Genomic DNA, 24,029 nt, shown 5'->3' on the forward strand with positions numbered 1-24,029 from the left:
AGGTAATGGGGGAGTATATCTAAGTGTTTTTCTACTGATTTTAAAGTTGGCCTATGTGGAAGAGGGAGTTACCAGGTGGCTCAGTGGTAAAGAAAGTGCCTGCCAGGCAAGAGAGGCAGGTTCAATCCCTGGGTTGGGAAGGTCCTCTGGGGAAGGAAATGACCACCCACTCCAGTATTTTTGCTTGGAAACCCCAATAGACTGAGCTTGGCAGGCTATAGTCCATGGGGTCACAAAAGAGTAAGACATGACTTAACAGCTAAACAACAGAAAAGTGGAAGACAGTAGCAGACTTGGCATAGAAAAGATTCTGTCCAAAACTGTTTACTTGAGAATATAGAGCTACCTAATAGACCTGAGTCAAAAATAAATGTCTTCGAAATTATAGAGAATTCCTGGAAGAAAGGAAGATCTAGAAAGTTTTAATTAAGAACTCAAGAGTTGATTAGACCACTGGATGACCAATGGATTTTTTGAGCTCTCCTAGCTACCAGAGAATGAAATGGCAACCCACTCCAGTATTCTTGCCCGGAGAATCCCACGGACAGAGGGGCCTGGCGGGCTATAGTCTATGGGGTCACAGGGAGTTGGACATGACTGAGTGACTAAACAGCTGTCTACCTCAAATTAGGTATCATCCAATTAATAGTAAAACTTTGGGAATGATCGGAATTGGGCTAAATTGAGTTATCTTCAAAATGCCTACAACAGCCCCTTGGCACAGCTGTGCTAACCTCTACATAAAGCTGCTCTAAAGGGCGCCACCTCCATCCTCTAAGAGCCTTTTCTGATGGCCCTGAGATAACCAGGTGAATTTAATGGCTAAAGTAACAACTGCAGTGATTCTACAGGTAGACTCTTTATGTGTTCTTCAGAGATAGAGACTTTACTTTATAGTACTTTATAAGTACTTTATTTAGACTTTAAAGTACTTATTAGTACTTATTTTAAAGAGTACTAATGGAAGGAAAGGTCATATATTAATTTACAGGCCTTTGAGGCAAATAAACTGTAAAAGAAGAATCACCCTTAGAAGAGTGTGGCAAATCTTACCCTATATTCTTTCTTTTATTTTTAATTTTTTTTTAAATTGAAATATAATTCCTTTACAGAACCGTGTTGGTTTCTGCCAAATATCAACATGAATCAGCCATAGGTATACATATATCCCCTGCCTCTTGAACCTCCCTTCCACCTTCCTACCCATCCCACCCCTTTAGGTTGTTGCAGAACCCCGGTTTAAATTATTATTTCTTCTTGATGAACCTGAAGCTGGAGTTTGCACCCATCCTTGGCTGCCTCAGCAGTAGGAAATGTCTATTGGCAGGAATGTGCTTGAGAACTGTACACATTCGCCGTGACTTGTGAATTCGTTTTCATTGTCTCCTCTGTAGAAGGCAAGTTTGAAATCTGGCAGGCAGTCAAGCTTTTAAAATATGAAAGCATAGCACTTCTTAAGTCAGTTTTGTGATGCGTTCTGGTTGATAGTCACATGTGCAGCATTATGAAAAGCTGAACTGGCCTGTCTATGTTAGAGAGTGAATAAAAAGTGCTGGCACAGATAACTAAAAAGACAGTTCTAGGTGACATTCCATTATTTATTCATAACAAATATTTAATCCACAGCTGCTATGACTCAGAATTGCTGTTCAGAGTGGCAGGGCATATAGTAGTGGATAAAACAAAGCCCTTACCCTCTTAGAGTTTATATTCTAATGGAAAAGACAGACAATAAATAAAACAACTTTCCAAACTTGTCCAAAAGTGGTTCTACCAGTTTTCCTTCTCACTCACAGTGTATGAGATCTCATTATTCCACATCTTCTGTCAGCATCATATTTTCAAGCTTTTTACTTTTTACAAGTGTTTTGGGGTTATATATTTCTTTCTTTTTGTGGTTTTTGTTTATATCTGCCTTATTATTAATGAAATGGAATTGTTGTTAAGTTGCTCAGGCATGTCCGACTCTTTGTGACCCCATGGATTGCAGCACGCCAGGCTTTCCTGTCCTTCACCATCTCCTGGAGATTGCTCAAACTCATGTCCATTGAGTCAGTGATGCCATCCAGCCATCTCATCCTCTGTCATCCCCTTCTCCTCCTCATTGAATCTTTCCTAGCATTAGGGTCTTTTCTAATGAGTCAGCAATTTGCATCAGGTGGCCAAAGTATTAGAGCTTCAGCATCAGTCCTACTAATGAATATTCAGGACTGATTTCCTTTAGGATTGACTGACTGGACCTTCTTGCAGTCCAAGGGACTCACAAGCATCTTCTCCAACACCACAGTTCAAAAGCGTCAGTCCTTTGGCACTCAGAGTTCCTTATGATCCAACTCTCACATCCATACATGACTACTGGAGAAACCATAGCTTTGACTATATGGACCTTTGTTGGCAAAGTAATATCTCTGCTTTTTAATATGCTGTCTAGGTTTGTCATAGCTTTTATTCCAAGGAACAAGTGTCTTTTAATTTCATGGCTGCAATCACCATCTGCAGTGTTTTTTGGAGCCCAAGAAAATAAAGTCTTCACTGTTTCCAGAATACTACTTTATTATTTATTGACCATTTTGATTTCCTCCTCTGAAGTCTCTACTCAAGTCCTTTGCTCACTTTTCCATGAAGTTTTTGGTTGGTCTTTTTCTCTTTGAACCATAGGATTTCTTTACATACTCTGGGCATTAGTAATTCAGTGTTATAGGTGTTACTAGCATCCTCTGTGAATGTCTTATCCCACTTTTTAGTGAGTCCTTTGAAAACAGAATTTCTTACTTTTGTTGTAGTTAAATTTATCATTTATTTCCCTTGTATCTAGTCCTTTTTTTTCCTGTTGCTCAATAAATCTCTCTGAGATTTTATAATTTTATCTTTCACTTTAAGTTTTTCTATCTGGAATCAACTTTCATGTCTGATGTGAGGTAGCAGTCCAAAATGATTATTATTTTTTTCTTTGTGTATATCCATTGTTCTATCACATTTATTGAAAAGAATGTATATCCATAGGGGTTTTATGACCTGTTTTATCGTAGTATTTGATAAACTACTGAGAAAACATGTTAAAATATCCTATGTGAATTTGTCTGTTTTTTCTGGTAGTTCTATACAAGTACATTTAAAATTTCATTAATTTCATGTAATTGCAACTATTGCAGCATTCTGGTTAATTGAAACTTTTATCATTATGAGGTGACCCTCTTTATGCTAGTAGTGCTTTCCACTGTAATTTCTGTTTCAGAGACAACATACAACTCCTTTCTTTTGGTTATGATTTATATGCCATATCTTTTTTTCATCCTTTTACCTCAACTTTCTTATATTCTTATTTTTGGATATGCATATAGCATATAGTTGGATTTGTTTTATCTAGTATGAAGATTTTTATTTCTCACAGGCACATTTAGTCCATTTGTATTGAATGTAATTGTCAATATATTTGAGTTTTTATATGTCTTTTCTGCTACAACAAAATATCAGACTGGGTGGCTTTTAAACAACAGACATTTTTTTCTCACAATTCTGGTGGCTGGAAAGTCCAAGACCAAGGTGCTGGCCGATTTGGTTCCTGCTGAGAGCCTTTGTTCTGGCTTGACGATGTTTGCCTTCTCATTGTGTCTCCACATGCAGAGAGAGTTGGCTCTGGTCTGCCTTCCTCTTTTTGCATGTGTGCATATCCAGTTGCTCAGTCATGTCTGACTCTTTGTGACCCTTGGACTGTAGCCTGCCAGCTTCCTCTGTCCATGGACTTCTCCAGGCAAGAATAGTGGAGTGGGTTGCCATTTCCTACTCCAGGGGATCTTCCCAACCCAGGGATCAAACCCACGTCTCCTGTATCTCCTGCATTGGCATGTGGATGCTTTACCACTGCACCACCTGGGAAGCTCCCTCCTCTTCTATGAGGACATTAATCCCATTGTGGGGGTCCCACCTTCATGACTTCATCTAAGAGCCTTCTTCCTGATAGTATCATATTGAGTGCTGGGACTTCAATATATGAATTTGAGGAGGATACAAGGATTCAGTCCATTAACAATATGGATCACCTTATATAGGTATACCCTACTTTTCAAAAGTTCACTTTGCACCTCTTTGCTTTTTATGACAGACCTGTATTTGTATCTGTTTTCAGTAACTGAAAGATATCAGATGATTTTCACTTTTACAAAAAGAGATGAAAAGTAGACATGGCATTCAGCACTTGTTTTGCAATGCACCTCTTATAGAGGCCGCAGGCATTCTAGGCAGCAAGAGAGGCGCACCAGGCTCCTTCCTCAGTGTCTCAGCATCACACTGCCACAGCTTTAAACTGTGCCTGTGAGCATCTGTGCTTTATCTCAATTTATTTTGTGCATCTATTAGCAAGATGTGTCCTATGGTAATTGCTTCTTTGCTTAATGCCATTTTGGCGTACTAAAATTTTCATAGAAATGCTCTGCTTTTGGATAACAAGGGAAACCTGCATGGTACGTTTTCATTGCCTTAACTGTTCTGTAAAGATTTTCTTCTCTTTCTTATCTGATTCTGGATTGGCTAATTTTTCTTATTCCATTTTCCTTCCTATAATATTTTCAAAATAATGTTTACCAATTCTGCTTTTTAAAATATTATAGCATGCATACTCATTAAAATTTAAAACTCCTTAATATTTTACTTCCTATTTACAGAATACAAAAAATGTACAATACTTCAAGTCTTTGATTACATTCTATAATTGCCATAATTTTCTTTTGTTTTCTATAACCCCACATACTCTATTATTGTTGCTTTCTATAGCCACTGATTGTTCTCCCTTCTTAGGTGTTTAGATTTCTTCTTTCATCAGAGACCTTCCATCTGACTTACTGTTTCTTCTTCCAGGAATATATATACTTAATATATTTCAGTGTGATGCTGCTAATGGCAAGCCTTCATGCCTTATTTTTTTTTTTTTCTGAAAAGTGTCTCTGTTTCACCCTTTTTTGGGGAACATGACATAGGGACACAAGATGCCACTAGATGTAGACTTCTGTGCTCTTGCATTGTCCCTCTCTACCATTTCTATTCTTTCTCTCTGGAAATCTGATTTGACAGGTAGTAAAACTTCTCACTCTGTACTCAAGTGTATCAACTATGCTTTAATATTTTTTCATTCTTAGTTTCTTTATGCTACATTCTGAATAATTTATTTTTACTTACTTTCTAGTTTGCCAATTGCCTCTACAGCTGTGTCTAATCTGATGTCAAACTTACTAAGTTTTTCATTTCATTTACTGTATTTTCACTTCCAGATTTGATTTGATTCATTTTCAAATCTGCAGAATAATTTTATATACTTTTTCACATTTAATTTCAAGCTTGTTTTTTATTTATGAAAAACAGTGAGCATAGTTGTTTTATAATCTGGGACTAATGATTTAAACGTTTAAAGACTTTATTAGTCAAATTTTATTGTGTGTTGATTACCGAGTTTTTGTGTGTGTGTGTGTTTCTAGTTTCCTTCTATAATTTGCTTTTTTAATTGTGAGGTGCCTATTTCGTTAGAAAATTATTTGTGAGAATTCTTAGAATAAAGATGAATTTGAACAGAAGTCTGTTATTGTCTGTCAGTTTCTTAGGAACCCATACAGATTAACTTCACATATACTGCAAATTCAAATGAGAGTGTTTTCGCCCATCTTACTGCTCAGTGTCACGGTAACTTTCTGAAGGGTAGGGTCCATTTTATTCTGAGGGTATAGTCCTTTGAAGTGCCAGCTTAGCAGAGGAACGATTTCCTATTGGACTTTCCTGCTCATCTTGAGCAGCCTCTGGCCTGGATCTTCTGTCCCCTTTGCTCCTTGAATTTGCTAAGTTGCTAAGTATCCTTGGGGTTATCATGACTTTAGCTGTATTCTCCTCTTTCAGGGTTCTCGCTTTCACTTTGATTTGAGCCTGGCATTTCTTCATTGTTTTGTCAGCTCTCCAGTGCTCTAAAAATATTCTTTAAACTTTATATTCAGAATATTTAGTTGTTTTTATAGAAAGAGAGAAAGGAAAAACAGTTGAACCTCTCATGCTTTTGGAATTGAAGCTAACAGACTTTCACTTCTAGATTTAATCTTCACAGTTCCATGTATCTACTGCTGTGGCATGTCAGGGCTCCCTTGGTGGCTCCGACGGTAAAGAATCTGCCTGCAATGCCTGAGAACCAGGGTTCAGTCCCTGGGGAAGGGAATGGCTACCCACTCCAGTATTCTTGCCCGGAGAATCCCATGGACAAAGGAGCCTGGTGGGCTACAGTCCATGGGGTCTCAAAGAGTTGGACACAGCTGAGTGACTAACACACACACACAATGTCATGGCAGGTTATTTAGTCAAGTCATTGTCTTTCGTGCTAGATTTCCCTTCCCTAGTTTTTCCCCTCCCTTCTCTAAATCAGCGCAGAATGTAAAAGAAATAAACCCCCAAAGTTTTCTTTTGACATTGAACTTAAAATATGTTTACGCTCTTTGTGAAAAATCCATTGTAAAAGGAAAAAAAATTCGTGAGCATTTCTGCCTCACATAGGTTCTATAGATTTTACAAGTATAAAAACCAGGCTGTTTATCTTTGACTTGATCCAAGGAGACAGGACTCCAGGAAGGAGTGAGATAAGTCCCCAGGCATCCATTCCAACTGAATATCTTGTTCTGTAACACACCCCAACCCACAGCACTAAGAAAAAAGAACATCAGTCTCTCTCTTATGCTCTCTCTCTGAGTAGATTTAACAGTTTAGAGTGGATCATGAAATAGGTTGTGTATCCCTGATGGCTGCTCTTTCCCTGATGGTCATTATAAGTGACTAGTTTGACCAGTTGGTTAAAAACCATAGTTGACCACAATTTTTCCTCAGTTGTCTTATAAGTAGAGGCATCCACATGATACAGATTCTAACAGTGCACTCCATCTGCAGTCTTTATTTGTTGGTCATCATGCTTTGTGGGTAGAAATTATGCACTAAAATATGTTTTCGTTCTTACATTTGAGGCCCAGGAATAGGGATGTTTTCCCAGTGATTATTATCTTCCATCATCTTGAGTTGTAGTAAAAGTCAGAGTTGATAAGCAGTTTAATTTTGTTCTCATAAATAACCTCTGGGTGATATGAGGTAGTAGAAGAGATGTTATCACCAGCTACCAAAATGCTTTATGCACTTGTGATAAATTGACCAATTCTTGCTATTTTTCTTTAGTAGTGTTTATTCTTAAGTTCAACAGAAGTCTTTTACTCAACTATAGCTTTAAAGGTAATTTTCTCCTTTTTTGTTTTACAAAAGTTAATGTTCATATTTATATAATGATGAAAACTATCATTTTCCCTAACCTTTATTCATTCACTGTGTTCTTGCCTGAACTCTGTAGATGGAAAGGCCAGATGAAGTCACTTATTTTTATTTTTAGGGTAAGTAAATATGCTCCTTATTTCCTATCTCTGGTTGTGAAATTGTTCTTATAGTTTCTTGGAGGTTTGGGAATAGGGCTTGGCATGCTAATGAAATATATAACCTATGAAAACTGGAAAATAAGGAGTTGCTTCAGTGTAATTAGAGTATGTTATTGGTCTTTTTTTTTTTTAAGTGCCTCATGTTGAGCAATAAAATACATATATGGCTAGAAAGAAATATTAGAAAACCCAAGCTGATAACCTTCAAACTCAATTCATGTTCTTGTTTGCTTCCAGACTATTTTTAAATCAATATTGATTGATAATTTTATTTATTCTGAGATGTGTGGTTATCCAGTAATTCATGGCTGTTCTATAGCACAAATTCAGTGCTTTGTCACAGTAGTCAAGGAAAATCATTTTTTCAGAAGTACATTTCCATTGCCCCCAACCGTGCATCTTTCAGCATTGCCTATAAAACTGGTCTATTAGGAAGCAGCCTGAGTGTTTTATGTACGTTTTCTTTTGCTTGCTCAGTGGACATGAGGTTTCTTTTTTTATGTATTTCTTCTAAGGTTGACATTCTAACTGAATGTTAACAATTTGTGTTCATATAGGGCAGATTATTTCAAATGATGATGCAAGCTATTTAGAAACCAACCCTGTGGATTTAAAGTGAAAGTGAAAAAGTCGCTCAGTTGTGTCCGACTCTTTGCAACCCCATGGACTATACAATCCATGGAATTCTCCAGGCCAGAATACTGGAATGGGTAGCTTTTTCGTTTTCCAAGGGATCTTCCCAACCTAGGGATCGAACTCAGGTCTCCCGCATTGCAGGTGGATTCTTTACCAGCTGAGCCCCAAGGGAAGCCCCCTAAAAAAAAAATCTTTGAAAAAAATATTAAAAAAAAATCTTAAATCAAGAGATTTGACATTTCAGTGTTTTGTCATAGGGTGTTTTGTCATTCATATGTTGAGGAAGTTTTTCAATATGGGAGAAGAACAACCATCAAAAGATCAAGATACCATAGTATTGTTTGGTTTGGATCAGTGCTGAAGGAGTCTTATTTGCATATCTGTTCATCTTGCCATGTCCAATATGGGGTCATATTTCTGCTCAAGAGGAGTTTCTGTAAGGCATATCATTTTCTGCAAGAGACATTGCCATGATGCAGTGATGAAGCATGGTACTATGCCCTTTCTTTCACCCCTACCAAGTGTACTCCTCTGCGGTGCTTCTGGAATTGCCTCGTGTTCTCTCATTGCTACAGTCTCAGTCAGGCACCTACCACCACCTTATGTCTGAAATATGACAGCAATCTTCGCGTTGGTTCCTCTGCCTTTGCTTTTCCGTTTCCTCTGCATCATGCAGAAGCATAAACATGTGACGATTGTGTTACTTTCCCAGAAGACTTTGAGGGGCTCTGTAAATCCTCCAGCTCCTGATGGTGTGCGTCATTCCACTAACTGCTTTCATGTTTCTTCCCCCAGATTCTCTCTTTGCTCTGGCTCAGCATGTGCTTTTGTCCAGCTTTCCCAGATGACACAAGATTCTATCCTTTAAGCATGCTCAAAATTTCTTTCTTTCAAAAAGTGATTTCATAAATGTTACACCCAGCTCAGTCATTGAAAGCATTTAGAATTGTTGGTGTCACTTATAGTCAGTGTGACAATCCAACTAAAGTTGGGTTGCATTAGATCTGCACAGATTGACTTTCATTATAAAGGTGATTTACATATACTTTACTATTTTCCAGTTAGATGGTCATCCTGAAGAAAGAAATTGTTTCCTTCTTTTTTCATTTTGTACTTTTTGCTACTATCTATCACTTTATAAATGACAAAATGGAACTTCAGAGAGAAAAAAAGCAATTCTCTCAAGATCATACAACTTGTAGTGGCAGAGATGACATTTGATGCCAGGTAATTTGATAGCAATTTTTACTCACCAGTATGAGGTACTGTCTCCCTTACTTCTTTTGTTAACTCCTACTGATCTTGACATTACAAAATGAATGATAAATTAGTGTTAGTGATAGGGGAGTCATTTTTTTTTTAATGTAAGTGTGTTTTTAGGAGTCTATTAACTTGCTTTTAATCCAAGTTGAAACCTGTCTAAAATAATTAGCTGATGATTGTTAAGATTGATTTCCTATTTGTATTTTTATAACCTAAATTAAAATAGTGTTAGTCTCTCAGTCATGTCTGACTCTGCCACCTCATGGACTGTGGTCCACCAGACTTTTCGGTGGAATTCTTCATGCAGGAACACTGGAGCAGGTTGCCATTCCCTTCTCCAGGGAATCTTGTGACCCAGGGATTGAACCCAGGTCTCCCGCACTGCAGGCAGATGCTTTACTACCTGAGCCACCAGGGAAGAGTTCACAATTACATTGACATTATTTTTAAACTTACTCTATAAATATTTATTGAATGCCTATTATGTATACACCAGGTACTGAAGCAGATAATAGCAATAGAGCAATCCCCAAAGTCTAGTTTCTGCCCTAAATGAGCTATCAATCCAATAGGAGGAATAGTCATGTGTATTAGCTTCCTCTTGCTGCTGTAATGACTTAGCACAAATGAGGTGGTTTAAAATCACACAGACTTATAATTCTGGAGGTCAGAAGTCCACAATAGGTCTCAGTGGACTGAAATCAAGGTGTCACAGGGCTGCATTATTTCCTAGAGATTCTATGGGAGAGAAATCAGTTTTCTTAAATTTCCACTTTCTAGAGGTTGCCACTACTCTTGCCTGGAAAATCCCATGGACGGAGGAGCCTGGTAGGCTGCGGTCCATGGGATCGCTAAAAGTCGGACATGACTGAGCGACTTCACTTTCTCTTTTCACTTTCATGCATTGGAGAAGGAAATGACAACCCACTCCAGTGTTCTTGCCTGGAGAATCCCAGGGATGGGTGGGCTGCCGTCTCTGGGGTCGCACAGAGTCGGACACGACTGAAGTGACTTAGCATAGCATAGCATAGAGGTTGCCACGTTCCTTGACTCATCACTCACTTCAGTCATCAAAGCCAGCAACAGCCAGTCAAGTTTTTCTCGTGTTGCATCACTTTGACCTTGTTTCCGCTGTCACATCTCCTTTGACTCTTCTGTCTCCCTTTTTCCTATTTAAGGACTCTTGTGATTATACAAGGCTCACCTAGATAATCCAGGATAATCTCTATGTTTTGTGATTTTCCACTTAACTAAATCTGCAAAGTCCCTTTTGCCATGTAAGGTAACATAGTCACAAGTTTGGAGATTAGGACATGAGCATCTATCTACCACAGCATGTAAACAAACAACTCGTTGGTACAGTATACCACATGCAACAATACAGTATACCACGTGCAATAATAGAAATATATGTCCCAAAGATGAATGGAATTAGCTACCATGATGTAGGGGCCAGTCAAAGTGGGCTCCACTTACTGGCATAATGACCAGTAGAATGTCTTTAGTCCTTGTCCTTCTTGAAAATGAATGGGAAATTTGTGAGCAGAACTGTAGACTTCCTTTAGCCATTGCCAAGGGAACAAAGAGGGGAAAGTCCTATTATTCAGAGAGCACTGTATAAAATAGGAGCTTCCCTGGTAGCTCAGCTGATAAAGAATCTGCCTGCAATGCAGGAGATTCCAGTTCAATTTCTGGGTTGGGAAGATCCACTGGAGAAGGGAAAGGCTACCCATTCCAGTATTCTTGGGCTTCCCTGGTGGCTCAGCTGGTAAAGAATCCACTGTTCTTTACTGGCTGAGTCACTTTTGGAGGGGAACCATAGCGGTTCAGAATTACTAAAAGATCAAGTTTGAAGTGAGGGATGGTAGGAGATGAGGCGGGTGAATGGGCCAGATCGAGAAAGGCCATATGGGCTGTGAAATTGGAACATTGTCCACTAAGAAATGGCAAGGAATATGGCTCTTTGTCCTTCCTTAGAGGGAAGGAAACCTCTTCCTTTGATAAAATGACAGATCCTCATTTATAGACACACCATCATAAACGTATTTGAAAAGTAAAGTAAAACAGGTATTTAATTATTCCCAATTCTCCACTGCCTGTTGTAGAATACTAAAGTAAGACAACTTTGTACCACATTATTTTTCCATGCTTGTTGGAAAGTTATCTGATGTGCTTGCTCATAATAGTTCTAAGTTCTCGGATACTTGTTTGCCCCACCTTAGTTCCCCCTTCACACTCTTAAGTCACATTAGATTATCTGAAGGAGAACACTTGAAGGCATAACATTAAATGTCTCAGATTTTTGCTTTAAATCATCAGTGGTAGATATATTGTCATTTTCTTTGAGAATCAGATTGCTTTTAAGAAAGAAAGGTGTCTGGGCATGACCAGCTGCTTTATCTTGCTGTTTTCATTTGACTGAGTCATGTGCAGTTGACATCCATAAACTGAACTAATTACCTGGACTGTTTTTCATAATCTTCAGGAATTATTTCTAGTAAGAAAAAATTGCACTGTATGCCTGCAATATAAACTGTTAGCTATAATAACAAATGTGCAACTGTCTATAATGAATAATTTTTAGTGATTCTATTATCACAACAATTTTGGTGATCAGAGAGTCATAAGAACTGATGAAGCTTTTAAAATGATTACCTAATCTTAATTTCTTTTCTTTTCCTTTAAGTGAGAAATATGAATTGCACTTAATTAGCTGAGCTATGTGGTAGTGAAGCATTATAGCTCTTTTTACTTAGCTGGTCCCTCAGTCTATTTATTCCAGAGATGCAATTAGAGCACATGAGAGCCTCAGAAAAAGCAATGCCCTGTATTGATTTCAGGAAATAAAAAATTTGCATGACAATACAGATTCTGTCAGCACATGGGGCAGGGTGAAGTTATCACTTTCCAGCTGCTATTACTATATGAAATCAGCTAAATCTTATCATTTGACTGAGGTCTTAGTGTATTTGCAACTGAAATATAAGGCAGCCAGAAATTACAGTCAAAAAGTGTCAGCTTTTCAGAAGATTTGACAATAATGTTTCATTTACACCACAATCCACTTTTTCACTTTGTAAGGTACAAATCACACAAAAATTGGAAGCCAGCCTAGACACTTTTAAACCAGTTTTGCCCATCTTTTTGAAAAAAGAATAATTACAGGATCAATATAAGTTTCCAACCTCTTTCAATATATTTTCTTTCCCCACTCATCTATGAAATTTCTCTAAGGTCACTATTGAGAAGTTTACTGTCAGGTAGCTCTGCATAGGCTTTGGGGTCAGACTGAATGCCACCTCCACCTCTTGTTAGCTGACTGAGCTAAGGCAAATTAGCTGTGAGTCAACTTCCTCATCTATAAAATGGAAGGATAACAGTGGCATACATCATAGAATTATTGAGAGCATTAAATGACAAAATAAATATGCCAGTGCTGTTGTATTGCATAGTTCAAGGGGGTACTATTCACATTGTGTTTGTGTAGAATTGTAAAAAATGACATATGTGTGTAAAGCTGTTATAGCAGTTCCTGGTACAAATAAGCATTCACTTAATAATATTTCTGTGGAATTTATAATCCTTCTTTCTTGAAACTCTTGAGTTTTCTTGAATGTCACTTTCTGCTTCTCTTCCTGTAGCTGTTATGTCTTACTCTTAATTGTGTGTTTCCCAAAGCTCATACATATCTAATGATTTGCTTTTCTCTTACTTCATTAGGCTTGGTCTGTTATGTACAGCTAGAATTAAGGACAGTGCATGAATGAAACAGAGGTTAATAATAAAATTCAGAATGAAATCAAGTGACCTCAGTTCAGTTCAGTCACTTAGTCATGTTTGACTCTTTGTGACCCCGTGGACTGCATTACACCAGGCTTCCCTGTCTGTCACCAACTCCTATAGCCTGCTCAAACTCATGTCCATCAAGTCGATGATGCCATCCAACCACCTCTTCCTCTGTTGTCCCCTTCTCCTCCTGCCTTCAATCTTGTCCAGCATCAGGGTGTTTTCCGGTGAGTCAGTTCTTTGCATCAGGTGGCCAAAGTATTGCAGCTTCAGCTTCAGCATCAGTCCTTCCAATGAATATTCAGGACTGATTTCCTTTAGGATGCACTATTTGATCTCCTTGAAGTCCAAGAGACTCTCAAGAGTCTCCTCCAACAGCAAAGTTCAAAAGCATCAATTCTTTGGTGCTCAGCTTTCTTTATGGTCCAATTCTCATATCCGTACATGACTACTGGAAAAACCATAGCTTTGACTAGATGGATCTTTGTTGGCAAAGTCATATCTCTGCTTTTTAATATGCTGTCTAGGTTTGTCATAGCTTTTCTTCCAAGGAACAAGCACCTTTTAATTTCATGGCTGTAGTCACCATCTGCAGTGATTTTGGAGCCCCCCAAAAATAAAGTCTGACACTGTTTCCGCTGTTTCCCCACCCATTTGCCATGACGTGTTTGGGACCAGATGCCATGATCTTAGTTTTTTGAATGTTGAGTTTTAAGCCAACTTTTTCACTCTCCTCTTTGACTTTCAGCAAGAGGCTCTTCAGTTCTTCTTTGCTTTCTGCCATAAGGTTTGTGTCATCTGCGTATCTGAGGTTATTTGATATTTCTCCCAGCAATCTTGATTCCAGGTTGTGCTTCATCCAGCCCAGCATTTCACATGATGTATTCTGCATATAAGTTAAATAAGCAGGGTGACAATATACAGCCTTGGTGTACTCCTTCCCCAATTTGGAATCAGTCCGTTGTTCCATGTCCAGTTCTAACTGCTGCTTCTTGACCTGCATATAGATTTCTCAGGAGGCAGGTCAGGTGGTCTGGTATTCCCCTCTCTTTAAGAATTTTCTACTGTTTGTTGTGATCCACACAGTCAAGGCTTTGGTGTAGTCAGTAAAGCAGAAATAGATGTTTTTCTGGAACTCTCTTGCTCTTTCCATGATCCAGCAGATGTTGGCAATTTGAGCTCTGGTTCCTCTGCCTTTTCTAAATCCAGCTTGAACATCTTAAAGTTTTCGGTCACATACTATTGAAGCCTGGCTTGGAGAATTTTGAGCATTACTTTGCTGGTGTGTGAGATGAGTGAAATCGTGTGGTAGTTTGAACATTCTTTGGTATTGGCTTTCTTTGGGATTAGAATGAAAACTGACCTTTTCCAGTCCTATGGCCACTGCTGAATTTCACAAATTCTCTCAAGTGACCTAGTGGTCTCCAAATCTGATTGTGCATCAGAGTGATCTGATAGGACAAGCCTACCCCAGACCTTTGGAACTATAGTATTTGGTGTGGAGGGGCTAGATGAAATGGTTTTGGTATATTTTAGCTGTTCAGACAGTTTGGGGATGGAAATCTTGAACCAGCAAGAATGTCAGCACTAGTGTTCATTCTCCAAGTCAATGCACAGGTCCTGAGTACTGGGGGAAAGTAGAGCCCAAGTTCAGCACCAGTCAGGAGGTGAAGAGATCTATCTGTTCATGACGCCCTCTGGCTCCATGGCACCCTCTCAATGTCTCTGTCATGGCTCTTAACACCAGTGTTGAAATTTTAGTCTTAAGCTTATATTTCGTATTTTCACTTGAGATTTGTGAAAGCAGACTTAGTCTCCAGAATTCTTCCTCAAATCCCTACCAACTTTTTATTGCAAGAATATAATAAATGTTGTTAAAATGAGTTGTTGAAACCTTAAGTCAGATCAAGAGAGGGAGTGTATTAGTGGTAGTCTTTGGTTGCCTGTAACAGATGTGAACTAGCAAAAAGCAAGATAAAGGACTTCAGTATAAGGATATAATATATCACACAAAACTCAACCCAGCTCTCAGGTAGGGACTGGAACAGAAAGCTGAAGTCCATGAAGATTTCCATCTTTGCTGCTTCTTATACATTGGCTTCAGTGATTTCTTTCTGAAAGCTTTCTTTCTCTGCTTCTCTGGTCTTCAAGCTTTACATTTTGCAGTTCTGATCTTTCACTGTCTGTTTTAATTCTAATCCCTGGGATAGAGTGACCAGAAATGACTGGCCTAGTTTGGGTATAATATCCAAACCAGATCCAGTCACTGATTGCCAGGAAACAGCTACAAGGGAGAAACTTGGTGGCTAGAGACCATGCCTGTGGATTAGAGAGGAAATCAGTTCCCAGAGAAATGGTGACTAGACTCCCTGAAATGTATTTGTCGCCATGAGGTAGAGGCAGACAAGGCAGTCAGAAAAGGAGAAGCTGACAATTATGTCAGAACTGAAGTATTTACAGCTATCTCAAACAGAAAACACTCTACTCATTTCCCCCAGAGTAGGAACTCATGCTGGGTTTGCAGGGTATGACCCCAGGAGTCTGTTTTGCTGCAATGAGACAGGGCAGTATGACTCCCAGGTCCATTATATACCATGTTGGTGATAGTGGGTACCTTGGCCTCTCTATGTCTGGACTTTTGCATATGTACAATGAGGCTAATAATAGTTTCTAATCTAACTAAAGAATACATTTATTTTTCAAAGTAAGCAAAATAAGGCATGAAAGTACTTAGAACAGTGCTTAACATTTAATGATTGAAAACGTGTTAAATATTATTGTTATTGTCACTATAACAACAGATCCTGATATTCTTTATGGAATTTATTACCTTTCATGTGATAAAGTTATGACTTCCAAGTATTTATCTCAAGGTTTGACCCAGACTTCAATTTCTTTAAAAAAATCTTTTTATTGAAGTATATTTGATTTATGATGTGCCAACCTCTGGTGTATAGCAAAGTAACTCAATTTTACACATATATACATTCTTTTTTAAAATATTATTTTCCATTATGGTTTATCCCAGGATATTGGATGTAGTTTCCTGGGCTTTACAGTAGGACCTTGTTGTTTATCCATTCTAAATGTTATATCTTTTATCCTCCATCATCAAATTCCCAGGTCATTCCTCTCCCTCTCCATAAGACTTCAGTTTCTTGATTTAAGTTGAACACTGGACTTTGTGTTAGATGTCCCCATGAGCTGAATCAGCCTCATGCTCTTTTTCTCCTAACAACTTTACAGTTTCTTCCACTTGCTAACGTTCCCAACTGTTTTAATAACATCAACCTTAAACTGAGGTAAAAGACCAGAAGTAACTGAGAATCACAGTTTCTAGGTCTGAAATCTCTTTATTTGGTCTTTTTTTTTGACATTTCTCTTTCACACCCTAAGTCTTACCATTCAAGTGCTTTTTATCTTTGTCATGTAATTCAGACTAAGAATGAATATACATAGGGGCTTACTAAGTGTCAACCAGTGTTTTAAGTATTTTTACAAGTATTAATTCATTTAATCCTCATAACATCTTTATGGTGTACTATTGTCATCCCCATTTATAGATATATGGGATTTCCTGTTGGCTCAGACAGTAAAGAATCTGCCTGCAATGCAGGAGACCTGGATTCAATCCCTGGGTTGGGAAGATCCCCTGGAGAAGGGAATGGCTATCCACTTCAGTATTCTTGCCTGGAGAATCCCATGGTCAAAAGAGCCTGGAGGGCTATAGTCCATGGGATCACAAAGAGTTGGACATGACTGAGTGACTAACCCTTTACAGATATGGAAACTGAGACTCAGAGAAGTGATATGATCTGTCTAGGGTCACGGCTAGTAAGTGACAGAGAATAGGCAGACTGACTCCAGAGCCGTTGCTCCTAACCCCTAAGCCGCATGACTGCTCTGTGATAACGGATGCATCTCTCTTTCCATTACTTCCACCACCATTTGGGGTGGGGCTCACATGACTTCACCTCTATTATTTCAATAGGTTCGTAGTTGGTCCCCTTGACTTTGCGCTTTGTGATAGCACTTATATACTGCCACTAGATTATTCTTTAATTAAGCCCCGCTTCTACCATGTCATTCCTTTGTTGAAAATCCTTCTATAACCCAAGATCCATGACTGTCAATACCCAAACTGGAGCCCAAAGATGTGAGATGTAAATGTACAGAATTTGTATCAGAAAGAGACCTATCCAACTAAGTGACAACTTGAAACAATGAAGGTAAACCTACGGTTTATTCTAGAAGCTGAGGCCTAGCATTCCCCTATCCTGGGGGATACCCAAATTGTGTCCTGCAGCCACTGGCCCTTCTCAACTCTGAGCTCTGGGTATTTCCTCAGATAACTTGTCCTTGTGAACAACCAGCATCTGAAAAGTCAGATTAAAATTGCTACCTACCTTCCAAGTTACAGGAAAAACTCACATGAGATCTGGGAATGAAATAACATTTAGAATCAAAATGGTTCTTCTTCATATGAGAAAGATGAAACTACTGTTTTTTTGCATTGTTATAGTTCTAGGCAAAAAAAGAAATACTTCTATGACTCCTTGTTGGCTTAGGATGTATAAAGTACCTTCTGTTCCTAGTTTTTTAGGCTTTCTGTAGTCTGGTTCCATACTATCTATTTAGCTTTATGTTTTCCTCCTTCTGTTTGATTATCTAGGACTCCAATCAGGCTGATCTTTTCACCATCCCCGTGCATTTGCTGTTTGTTCCTAACTCTATGACTTCATACTTGTCCATCTCAAGATACCGTGACTCTAGGAAGTCTTCCCTACTAATCTCAACTGAATGTGACCTTTCCTTCCTTAGAATGCTCCTAATACTTTCCTTGTACCCTCTCTTATGGTATCATATTCTGTCTTGTTTTCTGTGACTTGTGGTCTTTTCTTATTTCTCTCCCTGCTCACCACTTTGTTAGCCTGTTGAAGAAAGAGACTGTGTTTCATTAAACCCTGTATTCCCTGCAGTGCTTCTTTCAATGCAGAGCACATAATGGGCAATCAATATGTAGTTACTGAATTTAACGGAGTTCTAGTTTCACCCATTCAGAATGTTTCTCTTTTCCCTTTTATTTTATTCCAATCTTTCAGAAAAATCTCACTTCTTGAATGAAATGCTCTTGACTGCTCTAGTCCTAGATGAAACTTACTTTCTCAGAACTCTTGTAACACTTCAAGCCAATACCATACAATTTAGTACTTTATTATTTTATACAGTCTATTCATTGCTGTGTATTATAATATAAGACTTGATATATAAAGATTTCAAGAAATGTTTGTTGAATGAATCAATATGTCAATCTTGCCCACCAACTGTAGGGTCTCCAAGACAGGAAGCATCCTTTATGTATCTCTGTATGCCCTCAGAGCTCTCAACATATAACAGGTGCTTTATGAATACTTGCTGACTGATTGGCTCTTGAATTTCTGTTCCAAGTCTGTCCTCTCCTTCCTGTTGTTCTGCCCTCAGCCTGTGATTACACTGAAGAAGCTTTGGAGTCCTCAGGTCTAATTTCCCCATTGAGTACAGGCTGAGTCAGATTGCTGACACACAGGCCTCTTTTTTCCAGACCCTTTTAAAATTCTGTCTTTAGTTTAGGCCTTTTTGTAGGGACAAATGCCTAGAGGAAGGGAGCAGGAATCCTTTAGTCAGGGGGGTGAGAATTGCAAAATATAAACCTTTGGCCAGAAATGATTTTACAGAACTTGTTACTGGGTGTACCTAGTACATGTGGGGGAAAAGGCCATTCTGTGTCTACTTTGTATCGTTTAAAGACAAGGGTAATACATGACAATTCATGTTACAACAGTGAATGACTAGGGCATTTCTTCAGATGGTATGAAGTCTACAAGTAGATCTAAAAAATAACAATCAAAAGCAATAAAAATAACATTTGTATAGTAAAATATAATAATGATTTTTGTATACGATATAGCCAACATGGCAGGGACCAATAGTGACTGGTATTCCAATTTCTCAAAGGAAAGCTCCATGTACTGAGAGGAAAGGGAGAAGTGTGATAAGCAGACATCTCTCTTACATTGTGCACCTCACAAGTACACAGCAACACTTGGAAATGGCAGATGGTAGAATGCGTTTTTGCAGACTGGAAGGGCTTCAAGTTTTGCTGTCTTGGCTGTGATCTATGATGTTGCTGCTCAGAACAGTGGGAGATATGTACACAGTGTGCCTAAGAATATGGTGCTTAACAACTCTTCCCAAACTTGCTTCTAGCTGGAGAGAGACAAAATGATTGACAGCTGTGTCCAAGGTATAACTGATGTTTCACTGGACCAAAGAATGAGTTCAACACTGCACTAAGCACTGGCTAAGATAGGAATTTTTCTTTATTCATATTTTATGTATATTTATTTGCCATTTCATTGGCTTCCATGCTTAGAAAGTTCTTTATTTTAAATGCAGGTACTCCAAGGTCATATGATCCGCATTTCAGAGGACCCGTTGTCAACAGGTAAGCAGTTCTTTTCTCTGGAATGCATTTGTTAACAAACACAGAAAGCTTATTATTATTTTTTTTATATCATTTTCCGGTCAACAGAGAATTGTGTCTACTATGAGAAGGAAATGACTTATTTTTAGAATAAATGTCCCCTTATTTATACAGGGTAAGTACAGGGAATAAATCTTCCCATGAGTCATGAATATCCTCTCCTATTCAGCAAACTAACTGCCTCAATTTATTAGACTGAAGAGTTTGTGTTTCTCGAGAAGAGAAGCAAAAAACTGCTTTACAAGATTTAACCACTTTGTAGAGAAGCAGACGCATTCCAGTTGTTTTATGCACCTGTTTACTCTGTCGCCACCGCAAATGCAGAGTTGCTATGCCAACTTCTTCCACACAGGGTATTTGTGCCACTCAGCCTTCCAAAGCAGAGAGCTTTCTCAGAGTCATCCATTCACCAATGCCACATGTATGCTTTAGGGTATTTTAAACTGCTTTAGGGAAATATCGGCTTGTCTTAACTGGTGTTTCTCCTGCAAGGTGGCATGGCATTTAAAAAGTATCCAGTAATTCACAGGCTTTTTTTATTATTATTTTCTACCCTCCATTCTCAGGTTTCCTGCTAATCAAAAAGGGATCTTGCAGGGTAGAATGGCTAAAAATGAAGAGAATATTATGCTGTGGGTAGCTTTTTTTTTATTTTTTGCTTAGCATTGACTTTGATTTCTGGCAGTTGCATGTCATAATAAACTGTAATGTGAAATAATGATCAGTGTCCTTATTTGCACTTGCCAGCATGTATATTAGCATTACTGTTATGTCTCTGTAATATCCTAGCTTTAAACAAAAGTGTATCTAGTTTATTCTAATTCTGTAAGAAGCCAAGTCATTTGTTTGAGTCACTCATAGATGTACCTATGCCCTCTTTAGAGTAAGTCTGAAATCTCTCTCATTCTGTCCATGGTAACACCATGAATACATTTTATTGACCAGTGTACAAACAGCCTCATTTGATATGGAGGTTACTTTTACTGTGCTTGCATTCATTTTATAGTAACTAATTTGTATGAATGGCATCTAGCTTATTGACCTCAAGAGACCTCTAGATATAATCCAGATTCAACAGTAGAAACAAAAACAATGATAATAAGGGAGCTACCAAATTTACACAGATGAAATACAGATTAGAGTTAATGCCTTTTCTAGCCATAGAGAAGAAAGCAGAGTTTGGTCTGACTGGCTGTGGGTGTGGGGAAGGAGGTTAAAATCTGTCTTCAGTTATTTAGAATGTACTGGTAGAACCAGGCGGTCCAGGTAAAGTCTAAAGCACCGTGATGATCACTGTGAGAAAGTAATCTATTTTTACTAAGGGCCTTTTGTGATGTCTTAGCACCAAAACGCCTTCAAAGGTAAAATAATCATTGTGTATACCTCCCCTTCCCCCTAATTCTTTAGTCTAAGAATGGAGAGAAGTATTGTAAAACCATGGGGGCTTAACTATAGAAAGACACAGTTTGCTCATTGGTAACTTTTCAGATGCAGAGGTTTATAATGCATTTTCTGGGAAAATAGTTGGGGTGTTTCAAGAGCAAGTGAGAAACCCCACCTTCTTCACATTATCTCTGCAACAAGGCCAGCTTTAATAACATGTTACTTACATAAAGTCAATTTCTTTTTGAGAGATCCCAAGTCTTATCAGATATTCCAGCAGACCTTCACAGCACTGTCTGCTCATCATTCACAATGTTCTGTATACCTCTTCAGTTCACAAGAACATCATTTTGTGCCCAGTGATCAGCCAACTGTAGTTGTTTCCAAGAGAAGTGAAGGAACGATGGTAATTCCATAGAACAGATTAACTTAGTTTTTCATTTGTGATACTAAAGGTGAAACTCCAGTACTTTGGCCACCTCATGCGAAGAGTTGACTCATTGGAAAAGACTCTGATGCTGGGAGGGATTGGGGGCAGGAGGAGAAGGGGACGACAAAGGATGAGATGGCTGGATGGCATCACTGACTCGATGGATGTGAATCTGAGTGAACTCCGGGAGTTGGTGATGGACAGGGAGGCCTGGCGTGCTGCAATTCATGGGGTTGCAAAGAATCGGACACGACTGAATGACTGAACTGAATTGAACTGAACTTAGATAAGAGGGACTTCCTGCCTGGCTCAGTGGTAAAGAATCCACCTGCCAATGCAGGAGTTTGATCCTGGGCCAAAGAAGATCCCCTGGAGAAGGAAATGGCAACCCACTCTAGTATTCTTGCCTGGAAAATCCCCTGGACAGAAGGAGCCTAGTGGGCTACAGTCCAAGGGGTCACAAAGAGTCAAACACGACTTAGTGATGAAACAACATTAACTAAGATAAGAATTGGGCATATATGGAAGCTAATGTCCCATAATGTTGACAACAAACAACAATTCTTGAAGAAATATTTGACTGCATTGGGTCTTAGTTGCAGCACGCAGACTGAGTTGGTTTGCAGTGTGTGGGATCTTAGTTCCCTAATCAGGTATCAAACCTGAGTCCCCTATATTAGAAGGCATATTCTTAACCACTGGACCTCCAGGGAAGTTCCACAGTGTTTTTGATAGTCCCGTTTGGAAAGGTAGTTAGCCAGTGCCTGTGCTTTGTCCCCTATATTCAACAGAATTTTAGCACTGGATTGAGGTTGTGAGATTTTTGTAAAAGTTTAAGGGATGTTTAGCAGTATTCTTGGCAGTACCATTAGAGGGCAAAAATGAATGCACAGAAAACTAAGAAATAAATCTCTTTTACAAGCTGCTACATGAGAAAGTTCTCTTACAATTTTACAACTAAGAAAAATTTTCATTTAATGGAAAGTTGGTATACTTTCTTCTGTTATATAAAGAGAACTGTAATCTACTGTTTTTCCTTTTGTCCTTACTTGTAGAAAGCCGACTGATAATTTAATTTCAGTGCCAGCAACTACATTAGCCTTTGAGTCGAGCATTTCTTTTTAGGATTTTGAATTTCTATTTCTATTTTAATAATGCTGTTGCATCCAGTTTTAAGTCATTTCACTAACTCAGAATATTCATTCTTGAAAGAAGCAGCTTATAAGCAGACAGGTAAATAGAAATGAAAACCTTGAATGTTCCATAATTGACTTTTTCCCTTCTCTATATACAAAATAGATGAAGGACCTATGGCTGATACTAATGAAATTGATAGGTTTCACAATGCTGAAAATAACTATTATTATAAATGGTACAAAATCTGTCTGGAATGTAATAACCTGTGCTTATTTTTACCTGAGGCACTGGGGAAAGGTTAAATTCACTATCATGAAGGGATTTAAAGAGAGACTGAAGGGGGATTTATTATGAATGTTGTGAAGGGGACTCATTCATATAAAGGACTTGCACTAAATGACCTCTGAGTCTTTTCCAACCTTGAAACTCTGTGACTCAATATTTTTTATTATTGTAATTAGCATACAACATTATATTAGTTTCAGGTATACAACATGGTGATTTGATATTTTTTGTTCATTATGTTAGTTACCATCTGTCACCATGGAAAATTGTTAGAATATTATTGACTCTATTTCCTATGTATATGTTATATTCCTGTGACTTATTTATAACTGGAGGTTTGTACCTTGTTAATTCCCTTCACCATCTGCCTGTCCGCCCTTGTCTCTCCCCTCTGGTAACTATCAGCTTGTTCTCTGTATTTATGAGTCTGCTTCTGTTTTGTTTGTTCCTTTATTTTGTTTCTTAGATTCCACATATAAGTGAAATCATATGGTGTTTGTTTTTCTCTAACTTATTTCACTTAGCATAGCACCTTCTATGTCTATAGTACTGTTACAAATGGCGAGATTTCACTTTTTTATGGCTAATATTCCATTACACACATACACTATACCACACCACACCACACCACATCTTCTTTATCCATTCATATATTGATGGATACTTAGGTTGCCCCCATATCTTGGCTATTGTAATTAGTACTGCAGTGAACATAGGCTGCATATATCTGTTTGAACTAGTATTTTCATTTTCCTCAGATAAATATCTTGAAGTGCAATTGCTGAATCATATGGTACTTCTGTTTTTAGTTTTGTTTTTACATTTACTTATTTATTCATTTTTATTTTTGGCTGTGATGGATCTTTGTTGCTGCACACAGGCTTTCCCTGGCTTCAGCATGAGGGGCTATCCTCTAGCTGCGATGTGCAGGCTATCATTGCCGTGGCTTCTCTAGTTGTGGAGCATGGGCTTTAGTAGTTGTGGCACAGGGGCTCAGTGGTTGCAGCCTGTGGGCTCTAGAGTATTGGCTCAGTAGTTGTGGCACATGGGCTTAGTTGCCCCATGGCACGTGGGATCTTTCGAGACCAGGGATTGAACCCATGTCCCCTCCATTAGCAGTCAGATACTTAACCACTGGACCATCAGG

At 38.5% G+C, this 24,029-nt stretch overlaps 1 protein-coding gene across 3 annotated transcripts in view; it reads left to right on the top strand.

Moving 5' to 3' along the window:
• The window catches only part of SLC44A5 (solute carrier family 44 member 5), a 425,439-nt gene that overhangs the window by 228,224 nt on the left and 173,186 nt on the right, over nucleotides 1-24,029 (top strand). For all 3 annotated transcript variants that reach the window (XM_061411561.1, XM_061411560.1, XM_061411563.1), the window contains one exon: nucleotides 19,560-19,608. In XM_061411561.1, the coding sequence (XP_061267545.1) occupies nucleotides 19,560-19,608 (49 nt within the window). The remainder of the gene's footprint in view (nucleotides 1-19,559; nucleotides 19,609-24,029) is intronic.

The sequence above is a fragment of the Bos javanicus genome, chromosome 3 (assembly GCF_032452875.1).
Source record: "Bos javanicus breed banteng chromosome 3, ARS-OSU_banteng_1.0, whole genome shotgun sequence".
Lineage (NCBI taxonomy): Eukaryota > Metazoa > Chordata > Mammalia > Artiodactyla > Bovidae > Bos > Bos javanicus.